The following is a 14,476-nucleotide window of genomic DNA, read 5'->3' as shown; positions in this document are numbered from 1 at the left end:
GTTTGTTTTTCTACACTGTCGTGGCGGATCTCCAAATGCTTGTGAAGACGCATCTACGGATATGGGTTCTGTTGCCCTGACTCAGGACTCACAGGCTCACGCTGCCGGGATGACATGCCGTAGTAATGCTGTGCTGCTGATGCTGTGCACACCGCACTGGGCTCTCCTCAGCCAATCACGTCAGCTGACGGCGGGAGGAGGCGGGGGAAGCGTCGGTCACAGCTAACGGACAGCGGAGCAGGTCACATTCTTCGTCCGTCGAATTGCGGCATACCGTTCGGGATAATGGACTTGTAACTGGGCGATTTAAACACAAAAATCATTACCCTAAGGCGCAGTATAATTTTCATTTAGCTCTTATCCATGAGATTCTTCAGGCTTACCTTCAAGTGCTTCGTGGACTGCTTTTGAATCTCCTCCTGTCAACGGCTGAACTGACCGCGGCGCTTTGTGAAATTTTCCATCTCTTGGCTGAGCTGAGGGGTTCCAACGTGAAGCAATTGAAAAAAAAAAAAACTGAGATTTTTTTTCAAGAAGGAGAAATAACAAACTCAGAAGATCAAAAAAGAAAAAAAAAGGAAAAAAAGAGACAACTGGAGCACTGAACAGTGTGGTTGCATCTCCCTGTCTGCCTCTCTGAGCCCGCCGGGTGCCTTCTTTGGCCAGGCATTTAAAAACTTCAGCTGCCTCTGGCTAAATAAAAACAGCCAGCTTGCGCTTTTAAAAAATATAAATATATATATATATATATATACACATACATATATCTATCTATCTATATATATATATATATATATATACATTTTTTTGTGCCGCCACTCAGCAGTATGTCACCTGAGTTGGAAGAGAACAGCCAAGGTGAGTATGACGTACGACGTCCACTGCTTAAAAATGACTTCTTAGGTAGGGTACCATATGAGTCAGCCACTAGCTAAAAACATAAACACAAGTAGGTGAATTAAAGCATCCCTGCTTCTGCCACAGTTTTAACATTATTGGATGACGATAAAAGCTTCCACACACCAGCTGCGCTTAACCTGCTTCAAATCTATTATTTTACTGCATCATGCTTGTACAGAGAGGAAATATAAATAAACATGGGACCAGAAGCCAGTCATTTAAGGGTATTTGAGTCTCTAAGGCTACATCTCTAAGCCAGTGTAGCCTTAGAGATGTTCACTGGTGGTGAATACAGAAGACCCTCATGTCAGGGTATAGTCATTCAGCGTTCAGCTTATGAATTTAATGTGCCTCAAGGATATGATGCAAAATACTTAGATCTGTGGTGAAGACAGACAGTGTATACCTGTGTTGCCCGCCAGGTGCCTTCTTGGCCAAGCATTTTAAAAACTTCAGCTGTCTCTGCATTATGTCCTTGAGGCATGGCCATTTTATTTAAGGGCAGATTTTTTCTTGACTGGAAGCTGTTCCTCACACAGATGATTCTTCAACCACAGAGCAACCTTAAAAGAGAGGTTGCTCTGTATATGCTCACATCCCTTACCTTCCCCACTCTTTTCTCATCCTCTGCTCACACACCCCCTCAAAACTGCTCTGATCTGGATTCAGCTGCCTTTGAATCCAGCAAAGAGCGGCTCACTCTAATATTGTGGAAAGACACTAAGAGCCACGTTGCATTTGTGTTTGAGTGGCGCATGAGAAAGAAGAAAAGCTTTGTAAGTAGCAGGGGAGCTTGAGCTGTACCTTGAGGCGGCTTTATGCCGTGTTGTACCGCAGCACGCTAATCAGTCTGTCTGTGAGACAGAGAGAATGAACATCGGGGGAGGGTGCAGTGATGACAGTATAACTGCAACTGAATGTGGGCAGTTTGCAAAAACAAATCTCATGTATGTGTATATTAAGATGTATTACACTCCTGTTACCGCTGGGGGGGAAAGTACGTAATAACTGGCCAAGCTTGCATTGACTATTTTAATGAATGGAAAGCGTGCAGCCTCTCTTTCTCTCTATTCAGCACGAGTGTGGCCTAAGAGACCAGAGCTTGTCTGTCCCCAGTGCTGACGTGTGATGTAAAGATCTGAAACTGTATACTTGCCAGATGATGTGTTGTAATATTTTATGCTGTTGTTATATTAATGCCATTTAGTCATTTCCATATCTTTGTGCTTGTTTTTGAATCAACCCTGTTCTTCTGTCCAGGTGAAATCAGTGTTCCCCAGCTGGACGCAGGGATACTGTCTGAGGAGGAGGGCAGCGCATCAGCTCGCCCTCTGGTGCCTGTGCCTGGGGTGGGCTCAGGGTGCGATGACGGCGGAGGGGGTGGCCCAACGCAGACCCAGGACGATACTGCGGCTGGAAATGGGTCTGTAACAGTACCAGCAGCGGAGAGAGAAACCTGGACCAGACAAATGGACTTCATCATGTCCTGTGTGGGTTTTGCTGTTGGCTTGGGCAACGTGTGGCGGTTCCCTTACCTGTGCTACAAAAATGGAGGAGGTGAGCTCCCAGAGCACTGTGTAAATGTACTCTGAGTAAAACGTTAAGTGTGTATGACTGAGCAGCAGCATGGTGGCTCTGTGTTTAACACTGCTGCAGAGGGCAAGAAGGTTACAGGTGCAAACCTGCTGGTTGGCTTTCCGTATGCATTATCTTCCTAGCACAGATGAGAGACACGCATGTTTGGCTAATTAGCGATTCTAAATTGGTAGTAGATGTCTCTGTTGGACTGGCACCCTTTATCCTCCAACTGTTGTCTGGTGGGATAGGTTCCAGCCATAGCATAAAATAGATAAATGACTGGTATTAAAAGCTAAGGAAAAAAAGCTACCACTAAGAAAAAAGCTTCCATAAGAGAAAGTTAGGGTCCAGTTTGAATACATTGAAGCTCTTTTCTTTTAATGCATTCTTCATGGATGCATCATTTAAAATAACCAATTTAGGAGCTCCTTCACTTCACACTACTGGTGCCATCTGCAAAGATTATACCAAAATTATACCATGATAATTGCCCTTGTATAGCAAAGAAAAGGTGGCTCAGCTATCAGCCCTGAGGGTCACAATGCTGGTGAAAAAGTCCACCATTTAGCCACGAAACCACCATGGGACTAAGTCCTTACTGACCTCTTTATAATTATTAAAATACTATGAATACAATATTCAGCAACAAGAAATTCAACAATTTCCATGGTGATATGAATAAAGTATTTATCCATCTGTGTATCTATTTATAAAATATTATTTAATGCAAAAAAGATTACGAGTTACAATTAGCTTGGTATCAAAATGAAACGTCTATTTAAAAAAGAGATTCTGGGGAAAAAACAAAGTTTCTCAGTAATCCTTTAAAGTATGATCCTCTAACTGAACGATCATTCAGCAGTGAAAATAAACTCAGATAGGCAGAAGGACAACCGTGAAAGTCAATGCGATGAGATAAAGTTAGACAAAGCAGGGCCTGCGTGGCTGTGAACACGTAGCTCAAAAGCCATGCCCCATCATGTGATATCGCCATATTTATTATAGCTGCCTGTTGCTTCATAGGCAGACTTAGGCCGAGCTGCACTACGATCTTCCTCTTCCTTATGTTGGCATATGATGTTATTTGAGCTGTTCCAAGTCCTCCTTTCATCTGTGCCAACTTTGTTCCCTCGTTACCTGACCTGACTGCAGCTTTTGGCCTAGACTTTTTCCTTATCTCTCTTATCTCTGCCCTACCCACTTTTCATTTTATTATGAGGTGTTTAGTTGAAGTAAAACTAAATGAGAGACTGTGTGTCTTAGTCCAGCCCTTTTTGTCTCCCACATATGTGTCTTGTGACGAGTGGCTCTGATACCCACCTTCTGGTATCATATAACAATAGCCTGCCTCACACAGTCCACCCCCCTGTGTTCCTGCCCAGCGCTCATGAGACAAACAAAGGTGCTCTTTCCCACCCGCCTGCTGATAAGGAGGCATATGGATATGTCACACAATAACCGTCCTGTGACTGCGCCCCGTCCTTTCCCTCCGCGTCAGCGCAGTAACATCCGCTATAGTACTTCACTTTCCACCTTTGACCAACCCAGGGTACACCTTGTAACTCAACAAAAAGTATCCGATAAGAGCTGAGGCTTTAAGTGAGCACTGCTTGTTGGTGAAACAAGGACACGCTCCTCTGGAGACAATAACAGGTGAATACACAAAATTATTGCCCAGACAATCTCATCGATTTATTTGTAACCCAGCTGTTAGGCCTGATGTGTCCGGTTTAGCTATGATTAGAGAGGATTTACTTAAGCCTATTAAGGATGCAGTTGCGTGATGATTTGGCCAATTTGTTTGGGTATGTCAGCACAAGAATTTTCTCCACTCATTCCATTCAGTCGTCCTATCGCATCTTTCTCCCCTTCTCTCTCTTTTCCTCTTTCTGCATCTCTCTCAGTCTCCCACCCCTTTCTCTCTTAGACTCTCGCTCACGAATGTTTCCTTATATGGCTACAGCCCTCTCCTCTCAGAGAATCACATAAAGAAAAATGAAGCGGATGAGAGAGAAATTGTAAAGCATTTGCACAGCGAACCAGGTCAATGCCTTTGTGTGTCATTTTTGTTATTTGTTGAACCTCTGACACGTTGATGTCCCAATTTTTCTGCCAGCCTCTCCGGTAATCTGTCCATCTTTCCCTCCTTTCTTCTTGGCCTCTTTCTGCTCTGCGTCATAGCTGGTCATGTGACTCCACTCCCATCTGCACGCTGTGGTGGCATAACCGAGTTATGTTTATTACTATTCCACCCAAATCATTGCAGGTAGATACAGGGAAGTAAATTCCTTGTGCTGCCTTTTTTGCACCTTTTTGCTATGTTTTCTTCTTCCTCATCAGAGTAGGCTACAGTGTGAGAATTCAAAATGAAGTTATTTATAGAAAACACTTGCTCTGAGCCAGCTGCTGCCGATCAAAACAAAACAAGTCCTAGATGTCTCTATCAGGACTAATAATTCCCATCTGAGTCCACTGTCGTCTCACATTCCCATTTTTCTGTCTCCTCACCTTGCAGTTTTTGAGTTCAAGGACAAACTAGTGCAGTTGCCTCTGCACGCGGGAGACATTGTCTCCCACACTGACTTTCAGCGCAGCTTTTATCTGTGGGCTTGTCTGTCCTCCTCCCTGACTCCCCCCCCGTGTTCTGTGTTGCTTCTTCCTCCTTTTAACCGTTTCTTCTTGAGCTGAACGTTTAATTACGATGAGCCTTGTTGGTGTGTGTGCACATTCTTAAAGACATTAAACATGACTTTCATGTCACGTTTTCTGCCTGTTTCATTGTCACACATATTCAAAGAGCCTGAATTTGTTAATTCTGCAGTTGAAATTAGAATAAATTATAATATGAATTAGTTGAATTTAATGTTAATGATATAATTAGTTGAAGATTTGAAGATATTAATGAATAGCATTTAATTGTCTCTAAATATGCTTCCTAGCATAACGTCTGTGGGAGTGCGGCTTTGCTAATTTTCTTTTTCAAAGTCAGTCCTTGGTCTATTTACATTTTTAAACATGAAAAAATTAAGTAATGTATTTCTCCAAAGTTTCTCATAGTTGTTTAATTTAGCACATGAGGCATTCATTGTGTTTATTAAACAATATTAATATTACAATAGTACAGTATTGAACACTGTTTCTACCTGTCCGTGATGAATATGAGTGCCGTGTGTTGCAGGGGTTTTCCTGATCCCTTACTTGTTGATTGTGTTCATCGGGGGCATCCCAGTTTTCTTCCTGGAGATTGCCCTGGGACAGTTCATGAAGCAGGGAGGGGTCTCTGCCTGGAACATCGCACCCCTCTTTAAAGGTACGTGCAACACATTTATCTGAAAAGCTATAAATCTAGCCACCATTTTTTGATTTAGAGCTCACCTCTCCTCCTTCATTAGGTCTGGGCTTGGCCTCAATGGTGATCGTGTTCTTCTGTAACACCTACTATATCATGATCCTGGTGTGGGGCCTCTACTTTCTCTTTCACTCTTTCACTAACCCACTGCCCTGGGCCACCTGCGGACACCCCTGGAACACCCCCAACTGTACACAGGACTTTCGACGCACCTGCCACAACCGCAGTACTGCCCAGCCTGCTCTACCATCGTCTGCCGCCACCAACTCCAGCCTCTTCTCCTCCGCATCTCCGCTGAACCTCTCCTCAGCCCAGCTCCTCCTCAATGGCAGCTGCATGGATGCTGAGGGCCTGCGTTCTCCTGTCATTGAGTTTTGGGAGTATGTCATCCCTTGATTAAGCAGGCTTTCTGCAGTTTTTAAGTACATTTTTAAGGCTGTGCACACAGGTTTTTTTTTTACCAGTTGCAAAATGCATCTTATTTTAAGTTTTGCTGGCATTTATATGCCATTTGCAGGATGTATAAGGAAATATAGTTTCAATTGAAATCCAGCTGTGCACTTTATATTTGAACATTATTTACCTCATAGCTTTAAATGTCTTTGTTGTGTTTGGAAACAATGTTTTTCACATCTTTTGTTCTTTCTTCTAGACGTAAAGTGCTTCGTCTGTCTGGAGGGCTGCACGAGCCCGGTGATATAAGCTATGAGATGGTGCTGTGTCTTATAGCCACCTGGATCATTGTTTACTTCTGTATGTGGAAAGGAGTTAAATCTACTGGCAAGGTAAAGTATTTTCTGCCTGTGCAATACAAAATACATAATGTTACAGGGCTGAGTGCAGATTAATATTTATATCCGTTAGTATGCTGCACATAAAAGGTTGTCAGGGATCATGGAGTGCAGTCTAATGTTTGAACGGCTTCATGGAAAGATTTAAATAATTGCAGCATTTTTGCCCTTTGACCCCAAATCAGCTTTAGTGTAATGTGGGGATCAGTGTCTAGACTGAAACACAAATTACTCTAAATATATGCATACTCTTGTTCTTTTAAAAGTTAGTCATATTCTGTATATCTTTTCACTCGGGCTGCAATCCCTAAATCTTTATTATGTAACACTCCGCATACAGACTGCTCAGCCTTCCGTTTTATAAAAAAAAAAGCCCATTCCTCATTCTTTTGAATCTCCTTATGCTGTAGCATATTGAGATGTGTGTGTTTGCATACTTGTGTCTCCAGAGTAGCCAAAGCTCATAGAAAGAGGGGAAAAATAATGAAAGCCACTGAGCCAGCCAGCTATAAGCCGATTAGTAACTTTCCACCATGTTTGAAAGCTGGAAAGGGGCTTTTCTGTCCATGTTCTCCCCTAGATCAAGGCAAATATGTGCTTTCTCACTGCTTTGCTCTCACCATACTGAAGCTTGGACTTGATTTTTCTATAAGGTAGCAAGGTAGCAAGCTGTGACTTTCTCTGTATAATGTGACAAAGACTGCATTCTGAAAAGGACTGCCAAAACCCCCTGCTATTGCAGGAGGTTTACAAAATATCTGGCTTTCCATTTACAGGCTACCTTTTCTCCAAAGTAATATGACAGGCCTCATTACACATCTACTACAGGAAGGACCTAATGGGCTTCTACTTATGACACGAGTATTTGCAAAGCAGGTAATTGTTTAATCAACGTGATAAAAACATGCTTAGGCCCAGCTAGATAAGCTGATGAACCATGTTGATAAGCATTAAGCATTTCCAGCTAACCTGTTCATTTAATATGAGGGGCCCAACTGTTTAGTTTTCTCCTTTCACTCAATGCAAGTTACTGCACAGTCTTCAAACTTGACCTCCCCACCCCAAGTATGTCCCAGAAATGTTCCTAAAAGTATTTAGAGGTGTGCTTAACAGGTCTTGTTTTTATCTCTCTGCAGGTTGTGTACTTCACAGCTCTCTTCCCTTACCTGGTTCTGGTTGTTCTTCTTGCCCATGGGGTCACTCTGCCTGGAGCATTGGATGGCATTGTTTATTACCTGAAACCAGACTGGTCCAAACTGGGAGAAGCACAGGTTTAACTTTTGCATAAGCTTTGCTTTGGATAAGAACTGTTCAAATGACATCTAAGAAATGTAAGTCAAAACAAATTTGGGGGGAAATTACTCACACGTGTCTTTTCTATAATAGGTGTGGATAGATGCCGGCACTCAGATTTTTTTCTCCTATGCCATCGGACTAGGTGCCCTGACTGCGCTGGGTAGCTACAATCGCTTCCATAACAACTGTTACCAGTGAGTTTATACACAACATAGAATCAGACGCTACTGTCACTGAAAGGGGGCCAAAATCAGCACAAAGTCATAGCCTGAATCTGCATTCTGCTTCATGTGACTGTGGACTTCAGTACTAAAATAAACCAAAAAAAAATGTATTTCCACTACAAATAGGCTTTCTTTCACTATACACCCAATGACAGGGAGAAGCGCAACCTCAGTCTGACCTTGCTAATGATCACATGAAGACCCAAAAAGATCTGAAACATTCCCTCACTTGCACTTTGAATGCTTTATTGTAAGATCTGATCTTTTCTCTGAACACCACTATGACTATTAGACTAAAACACTGTGCATTAGAAGTCTGATCGAAGATTCACAGTCATAAATAGTCGTAAATATATAAGAGATCTATTTTATCTTCAAGCAAACACCCCTTTATGCATTTCCAACAAATGTAGAATATCAAGTATGCACTCAATGAAAACTCTCACATGGCTTCAATGAAAGTTTTCATTGGTTTGTAAGCTTGCATATGTTTAGCCAGAAGAGACAGATACGTAAACCTATTAAGAGCCTTTTGAGGTATTTGGCTACACAGTAGTAACAAGGATTTTATTTTTGTAAATCTCAAGCACGTACTTATTTAGAGGGCACTTAACGGTATGGGCCACATTTTTTTCCTCTCTTGACCACAAGTTGAAAAATGAGTTCACATGAGAGCTTTTCAGCCCTGTTTCTTACACACATTAAAGTAGGCCCAGAAATAGATGGCAAGATTTCTATAAGCTATTCTTAGAGTTCAGCATGTAGTATATTTTGCATCTGGGTTACAGATTTCTTGCTTTAAAAGTAAAGCAAACATAGCTTGATTAATGATCTGTTTAGGGATCAAACTATCAGCATCTCCACCTGTTGGTTCACCACTTATATGCCCCAAAGTGCACACACTGCCATAAGAGAATCTTTTACTGACTCAGGTGTGAATTGTTTAGAATATAGCAGTCAAAGGTCACAGTCCTTGTGACCTCGCAAAACATATTCCTGGCCATAATGCAATAATTCCTCTGCTGATTCATATAAACACAGCCTAAGAATGCTAGCTGTGCACAAAAACAGCCAAGTAGTGATGCAAGCAAGAATAACTGGATATTTCCATATATATCATTTAATATTTATGATCATTTGACATATCTCTTCAAGCTATGACAGGAAAATGCAGTTTTATCGAGCAGTTTCTGGTGCCTAAGTTGCAAAGAAACAGCACACTGTTTTGCACCAAAGTCCTGGTCCAGCCAACCTTTTGGCTATGAGGGCAAAAACCTCACACATGCAAGGGGGTGAGAACCGGCCAGTGAAATTTGCCCCTGTAGTGATGCTGGCAATTATTTTATTTTTAGCCTGTGGCGATAACCTGTTCTGGATTGAGCTTGATAAACCACTTATTGAGCTTTTTTCAAAAGTTTAATCATTTACAAGCGTGCTACAGGTATAGATACAGGTATGTATTTTTTTTGCCTCGCTAGCCAACACAGGAATTTCAAAAACGGACACAGAGTGAAGTCTTCAAGGGAAAAATTCATATAAAATAAAGAAATAACAGATATAAATGACAGACAAAATACAGTTTTTTTGAAAGTCCATCTATAAGTTGTGGAATATTAGGAAATGTAAATAAAGTTTTAGACATTTATTGTAGATAAAGTTAACATCACTTTTTAATAACCAAAAGATGAACAGTTCTAGTATTTTATAAAAAATAAGTAGTTTATTAGAATGAGTGATTGGATCCTCTGAATATACTTACACAGTGTTTACACATAAATAGTAAGCTAAAAAACAAAAGTAAAGTTAGGCGTGGTTTTAGATAGATGGTAGCAGCTCTGTTATGTTGAGTATAACTTTTTAAATTCAGCATTTAACAGCCATGTTTCCTGGTGTGTGATGACAGTTACAGCCTCAAAGAGCGGCTCCATAAAGAGCGGGCAGGGATAGCTCAGTAGGTAAAGCGGTTGCCCCGTGATCGGAAGGCCAGGGGTTCGAATCCCCTGAACGGCTACCCTGAGGTACCCTTGAGCAAGGCACCATGCCCACACGCTGCTCCCCGGGCGCTGCACTGGTGGCTGCCCACTGAGTGAATGGGTTAAATGCAGAGAAGAATTTCCCCACGGGGATCAATAAAAGTGTACATTATTATTATAACTTTAAGTTGTTTGAACAGGTGGGGTCTTATTACGGACTGCTTTCTTAAAACAAACTGTCATTCTGACTTGTTTTGATTGTTTACATCCACACACATGCTTTTGTGCGCTGCCTCAGATTCGTACAGATAGTGTTGACTGAATGGACTGAATTGCTGTTGAAAGCATTTGTGTAACAGTGTTATAATAATCATCACAATGCAACTGCTGTTTGTACATTCTTCATATCAGTCAGCATTCTTGGTTAGACTTGTCAGAATAAACAAAGGAATCCTGCTCACCGTGTAGGCAGATAACAGAGACGTTGTTGACATAATACTCATTCGAATCTCCTAACATCACTGCATCATAGATATCGGATATTTTCCTTTCATTCTGTATCATCCGTGACCTTGAGACAGGCTTCTTTGCTCTCTATTCTCCACCTGACAACTGCAAAGACAACATCTGCTATTAGAGAAATTGCTATTGATCCCCAGTTTAGCTTCCCGGCCCATCTCTACTCTCTATGCCAGTGTCTTGAGTCTCTGACACAGGCCTTATGTTACAGCACAATATAATGCATCCTTCTATCTCATTTCATTTATTTTATGTGATAGTTGCCTTGTTTTTTTTCTTCTTCTCTGTATTTCTGTGTAGGGATGCATTTGTGCTCGCTCTCATCAACAGTGGAACCAGTTTCTTTGCCGGCTTTGTGGTATTCTCTGTGCTGGGTTTCATGGCTACAGAACAAGGAGTGGACATCAGTAAAGTAGCCGAGAGTGGTATGAATACACCTTCCCCCCTGAAACGCTGTGCAATTTGTATTAAGTAATAAGCATCACCAGTGAGAGCCACATGTCCACAGTGATGGCTCTGTTTCTTAATGTGCAGGTCCAGGCCTGGCCTTTATAGCCTATCCCAAGGCTGTGACTCTGATGCCTCTGGCACCGCTCTGGGCAGCACTTTTCTTCTTCATGTTACTCATACTGGGGCTGGACAGTCAGGTACTAATGACTGACTTTCCTTTATATCATAATTTTGGAGAAAGAACTCATCTTACACAAGATATATACTAATTTTACTTGAATCTTACGTGCTTTTATTTTTTGGTGTCAATCTAATTCCTTCTCTTTTTCTATCATTCTTTCATTCACCAAAGAGAGACAGAAACAGCCTGAAATACCAGTTTTAGGATTGCATTTCTCAGCTGCCTGTTTGTTGTGTGTCTGTTTGAGCCACTGCCTACATCCATTGTTTTACAGCCCAGGGATTTGTCAATGAGCTTCTGTGTGATTCACACAGAGAGCGTCTGTCTGCTCTCCATTCATTTACTCTCATTTTCAATTCTCTCCCTTTTCTTTCCCTTCTTTTTTTTTTTAACTGGCATAGCCTATGAATATCCTGCCATCTCTGTTAAATAATGTAAAAATAGCTTCGCAGCTGTTATCTGCTCCACTCTTTATGGTTGCTGTAATATGTTTCGAAGAGATACGCATAAGCATTCTTTAACAGGGAGACGGCTCATGATAAAATGCTCACTTGCAAACTTTTAAGTGTCACTTCACTGCATCTGATGTACAACGATTGTCTGAAAGAGGAGTTTATAGAGTAGTTGGTGGGATGACACAGCGTCCACCTCTGTACTGGAAACAAGAACTAGCTCATTTCTGCACCTTTATGGATATTTTTGTGTGATATTTAATGTGTCTGTGATATCAGACAAAAATACTAACACACACAGAGTCGAAGAATTCTCATTCACTTTTGTTCCTCTACGTTCCCTCTTTTTCATTTCCAGTTTGTCGGGGTTGAGGGTTTGATAACGGGAATCATGGACATGCTGCCCCCAAAATCTGCCCTGGGCTCGCTTCGGCGAGAGGTAGTAGCTGCCATCTGCTGCATCATCTGCTTCCTCATTGACATGTCCATGGTTACTGAGGTAAAGTCAAATTTTTGACTAAATGTCATTTAGTTGTATTCTTCAGAATTAGGTATTTTTCTAGTTAGCTATTTGTAGATTACTAATTATTCTAATTAGGTAGATTTAATTTCTTACCAGTCTTGTAGTAAAGATAAGTGTCCTTTATGGAGCTTCTCAACATTTGCATCATAACCTCCTTTTACTAATAATAAAATGTGCTTGTTGGAACTTGTAATTGGAACTGTAAACCACTCTTAGAAACCAACTGCTCACATATTGGCCCTTTTAGCCTTGTACCACTGCTGTGCTCCTAAATTTGTTAGAGTGAATGCATTCTGTCATTCAGACGTAGCTTTCACTTTAGATTTGTGGAAAGATTAACGGAAGGAACTGCATGTCTGAAATGGGTTATGAATTATTAAAAGGATGGTTCTGATGGTCTTCTGCTCTCACCGTTTCTATCAGGGAGGGATGTATGTCTTCCAGCTGTTTGACTACTACTCTGCCAGTGGCATCACATTGTTGTGGCAGGCCTTCTGGGAGTGTGTGGTGGTTGCATGGGTGTATGGTGAGACAGCGCTGCACAAACACAGCACAAATTATACAAACTGCACTGTCCAGGGCATTCTCACAACATCCTTACATTACCCTGTCAGGCGCAGACCGTTTCATGGACGATGTGGCTCGTATGATCGGCTATCAGCCCCTACCCTATATGAAGTGGTGTTGGTCCTACATCACACCTTTTGTCTGTGTGGTACGTGCTACTTCATTTTTTTTTAAGTAAACTGTATCTGCAAGTGGAAAACTAGTAATATCTTGGCATTCATATAGGGAGTGTTCCTGTTCCATGTGGTTAACTACAAGCCCCTGACCTACAACACAGTGTACACATACCCCATCTGGGGTGAAGCACTTGGCTGGGCGCTGGCCCTATCCTCCATGCTCTGTATCCCTGTCACTGTTCTCTACAAACTACTGCGCTGCAAAGGATCTTTGCGGGAGGTCAGTGTTCATGGGTGCTGGCATGTCTGTTCACTTGCATTCTCCTGTTTCTGTTTACTTTTGATCAGTAGGAATGCGTCTCCTTGGATGTTGCCATCACTCATCTATGAGTTATTTGTTCAACTGATTTCCTCATTAATCATTAAAGAGGACTTATTGCAGAAAACTAAATTGTCCGTCCCGTCCCAAAAAAACCATCTCATTGTGTTTTTACTCTGTAGCGCTGGCAGCACCTAACCACACCAGTTTGGGGCAGACATCACTTGGAGTACCTGGCCCCTGAGAGTGAGGCCAAACTGCTGCCCCCTGCAGGAACCAAGGGGACGCTGCTCTTTGAGAGTGTCATCTGATGAGTTGAGCTCCACAGAACAAAAGGGTCATCTTTGACAGCAGCAGACACGTACATACGCGAACAAACTTACAGATTAATTACACACCCTTCCACTTTAAAACTGTAAGAAAGACCTGGACAATGGACCAAAGATTAGATTGGAGAAAAACAACCATGTATTCATCACATGCTGATATACCCTCTGCTCTGTTTTCTGACTCTACCTCGCTGGCTTGCCCCTCTCTTTCTGTCCCACTCCTGCGTTTGTGCTGTTCTGTCCTGTATTGCTTTGTCTGTGTGATGTAGTTTGTAGTTTGCAATATCTTCCCTTTCCACGCCTTCCTGTCCACGTTTTAACAGCCTCACTCAACCCAAGCAGTCATGCCATCTTCAATGAGCATAAACTTAAAAGAGTCTGATGAGTTGTTTTAAAATTAAAGACCTCATATCTGCTGCTGATAATGCCACGGTCTGAATGCTTATGTGTGTAGATGCACGTATGCCTGTGCCCTTGTGTTTATAACCCATGTCCCGTGCGTGTGTGCGTGTCTGTGTGAACGGGTGTTGCGTTAGACCGTGGGCCACGGTCTGTGGCGATGGTATTTTCCATTTATATGTAACATTGCCTTCAGCCATTGTTTCCTGCCAACTGTTCTCTGTGAATTAACTGTACAAAAAAACAACTTCCATTAGTTAAAAACTAAAATTATCATGACAAGCAATGCACCACCAATTCCAGCTATGTATTATAAACTAACTTAAGTATCCAGTGTGTTGTACGGTCTGTGAATCAGTGTTAATATTTGGAGGGGATGATGATTATTATTTCCATGTGAAGAGAAGGAGAGAAACCTCTGGGTGAGCTGTTTAAAGAGCAGGAGGCTGGGATGACAGAGAATTGCTGTGACGCCTGATGAGATGCAATAAATGGCCAGATAAAGATGGA

General features: G+C 41.9%; 1 protein-coding gene across 1 annotated transcript; it reads left to right on the top strand.

The window, feature by feature from the left end:
* The first annotated feature begins 156 nt into the window (after positions 1–156).
* si:ch211-117c9.5 (sodium- and chloride-dependent creatine transporter 1) lies at positions 157–14,476 on the top strand. The gene is made up of 14 exons (XM_004558907.5): positions 157–858; positions 2,161–2,457; positions 5,657–5,788; positions 5,871–6,207; positions 6,480–6,612; positions 7,755–7,889; positions 8,005–8,108; positions 10,931–11,055; positions 11,165–11,277; positions 12,072–12,212; positions 12,660–12,762; positions 12,851–12,951; positions 13,029–13,199; positions 13,421–14,476. Exons 1-14 carry the CDS (start codon positions 828–830, stop codon positions 13,547–13,549), a joined length of 2,052 nt encoding a protein of 683 aa, XP_004558964.1. The 5' UTR covers positions 157–827; the 3' UTR covers positions 13,550–14,476.

The sequence above is a fragment of the Maylandia zebra genome, linkage group LG20 (assembly GCF_041146795.1).
Source record: "Maylandia zebra isolate NMK-2024a linkage group LG20, Mzebra_GT3a, whole genome shotgun sequence".
NCBI lineage: Eukaryota > Metazoa > Chordata > Actinopteri > Cichliformes > Cichlidae > Maylandia > Maylandia zebra.
This window is presented reverse-complemented; position numbering and strand designations above follow the sequence as displayed.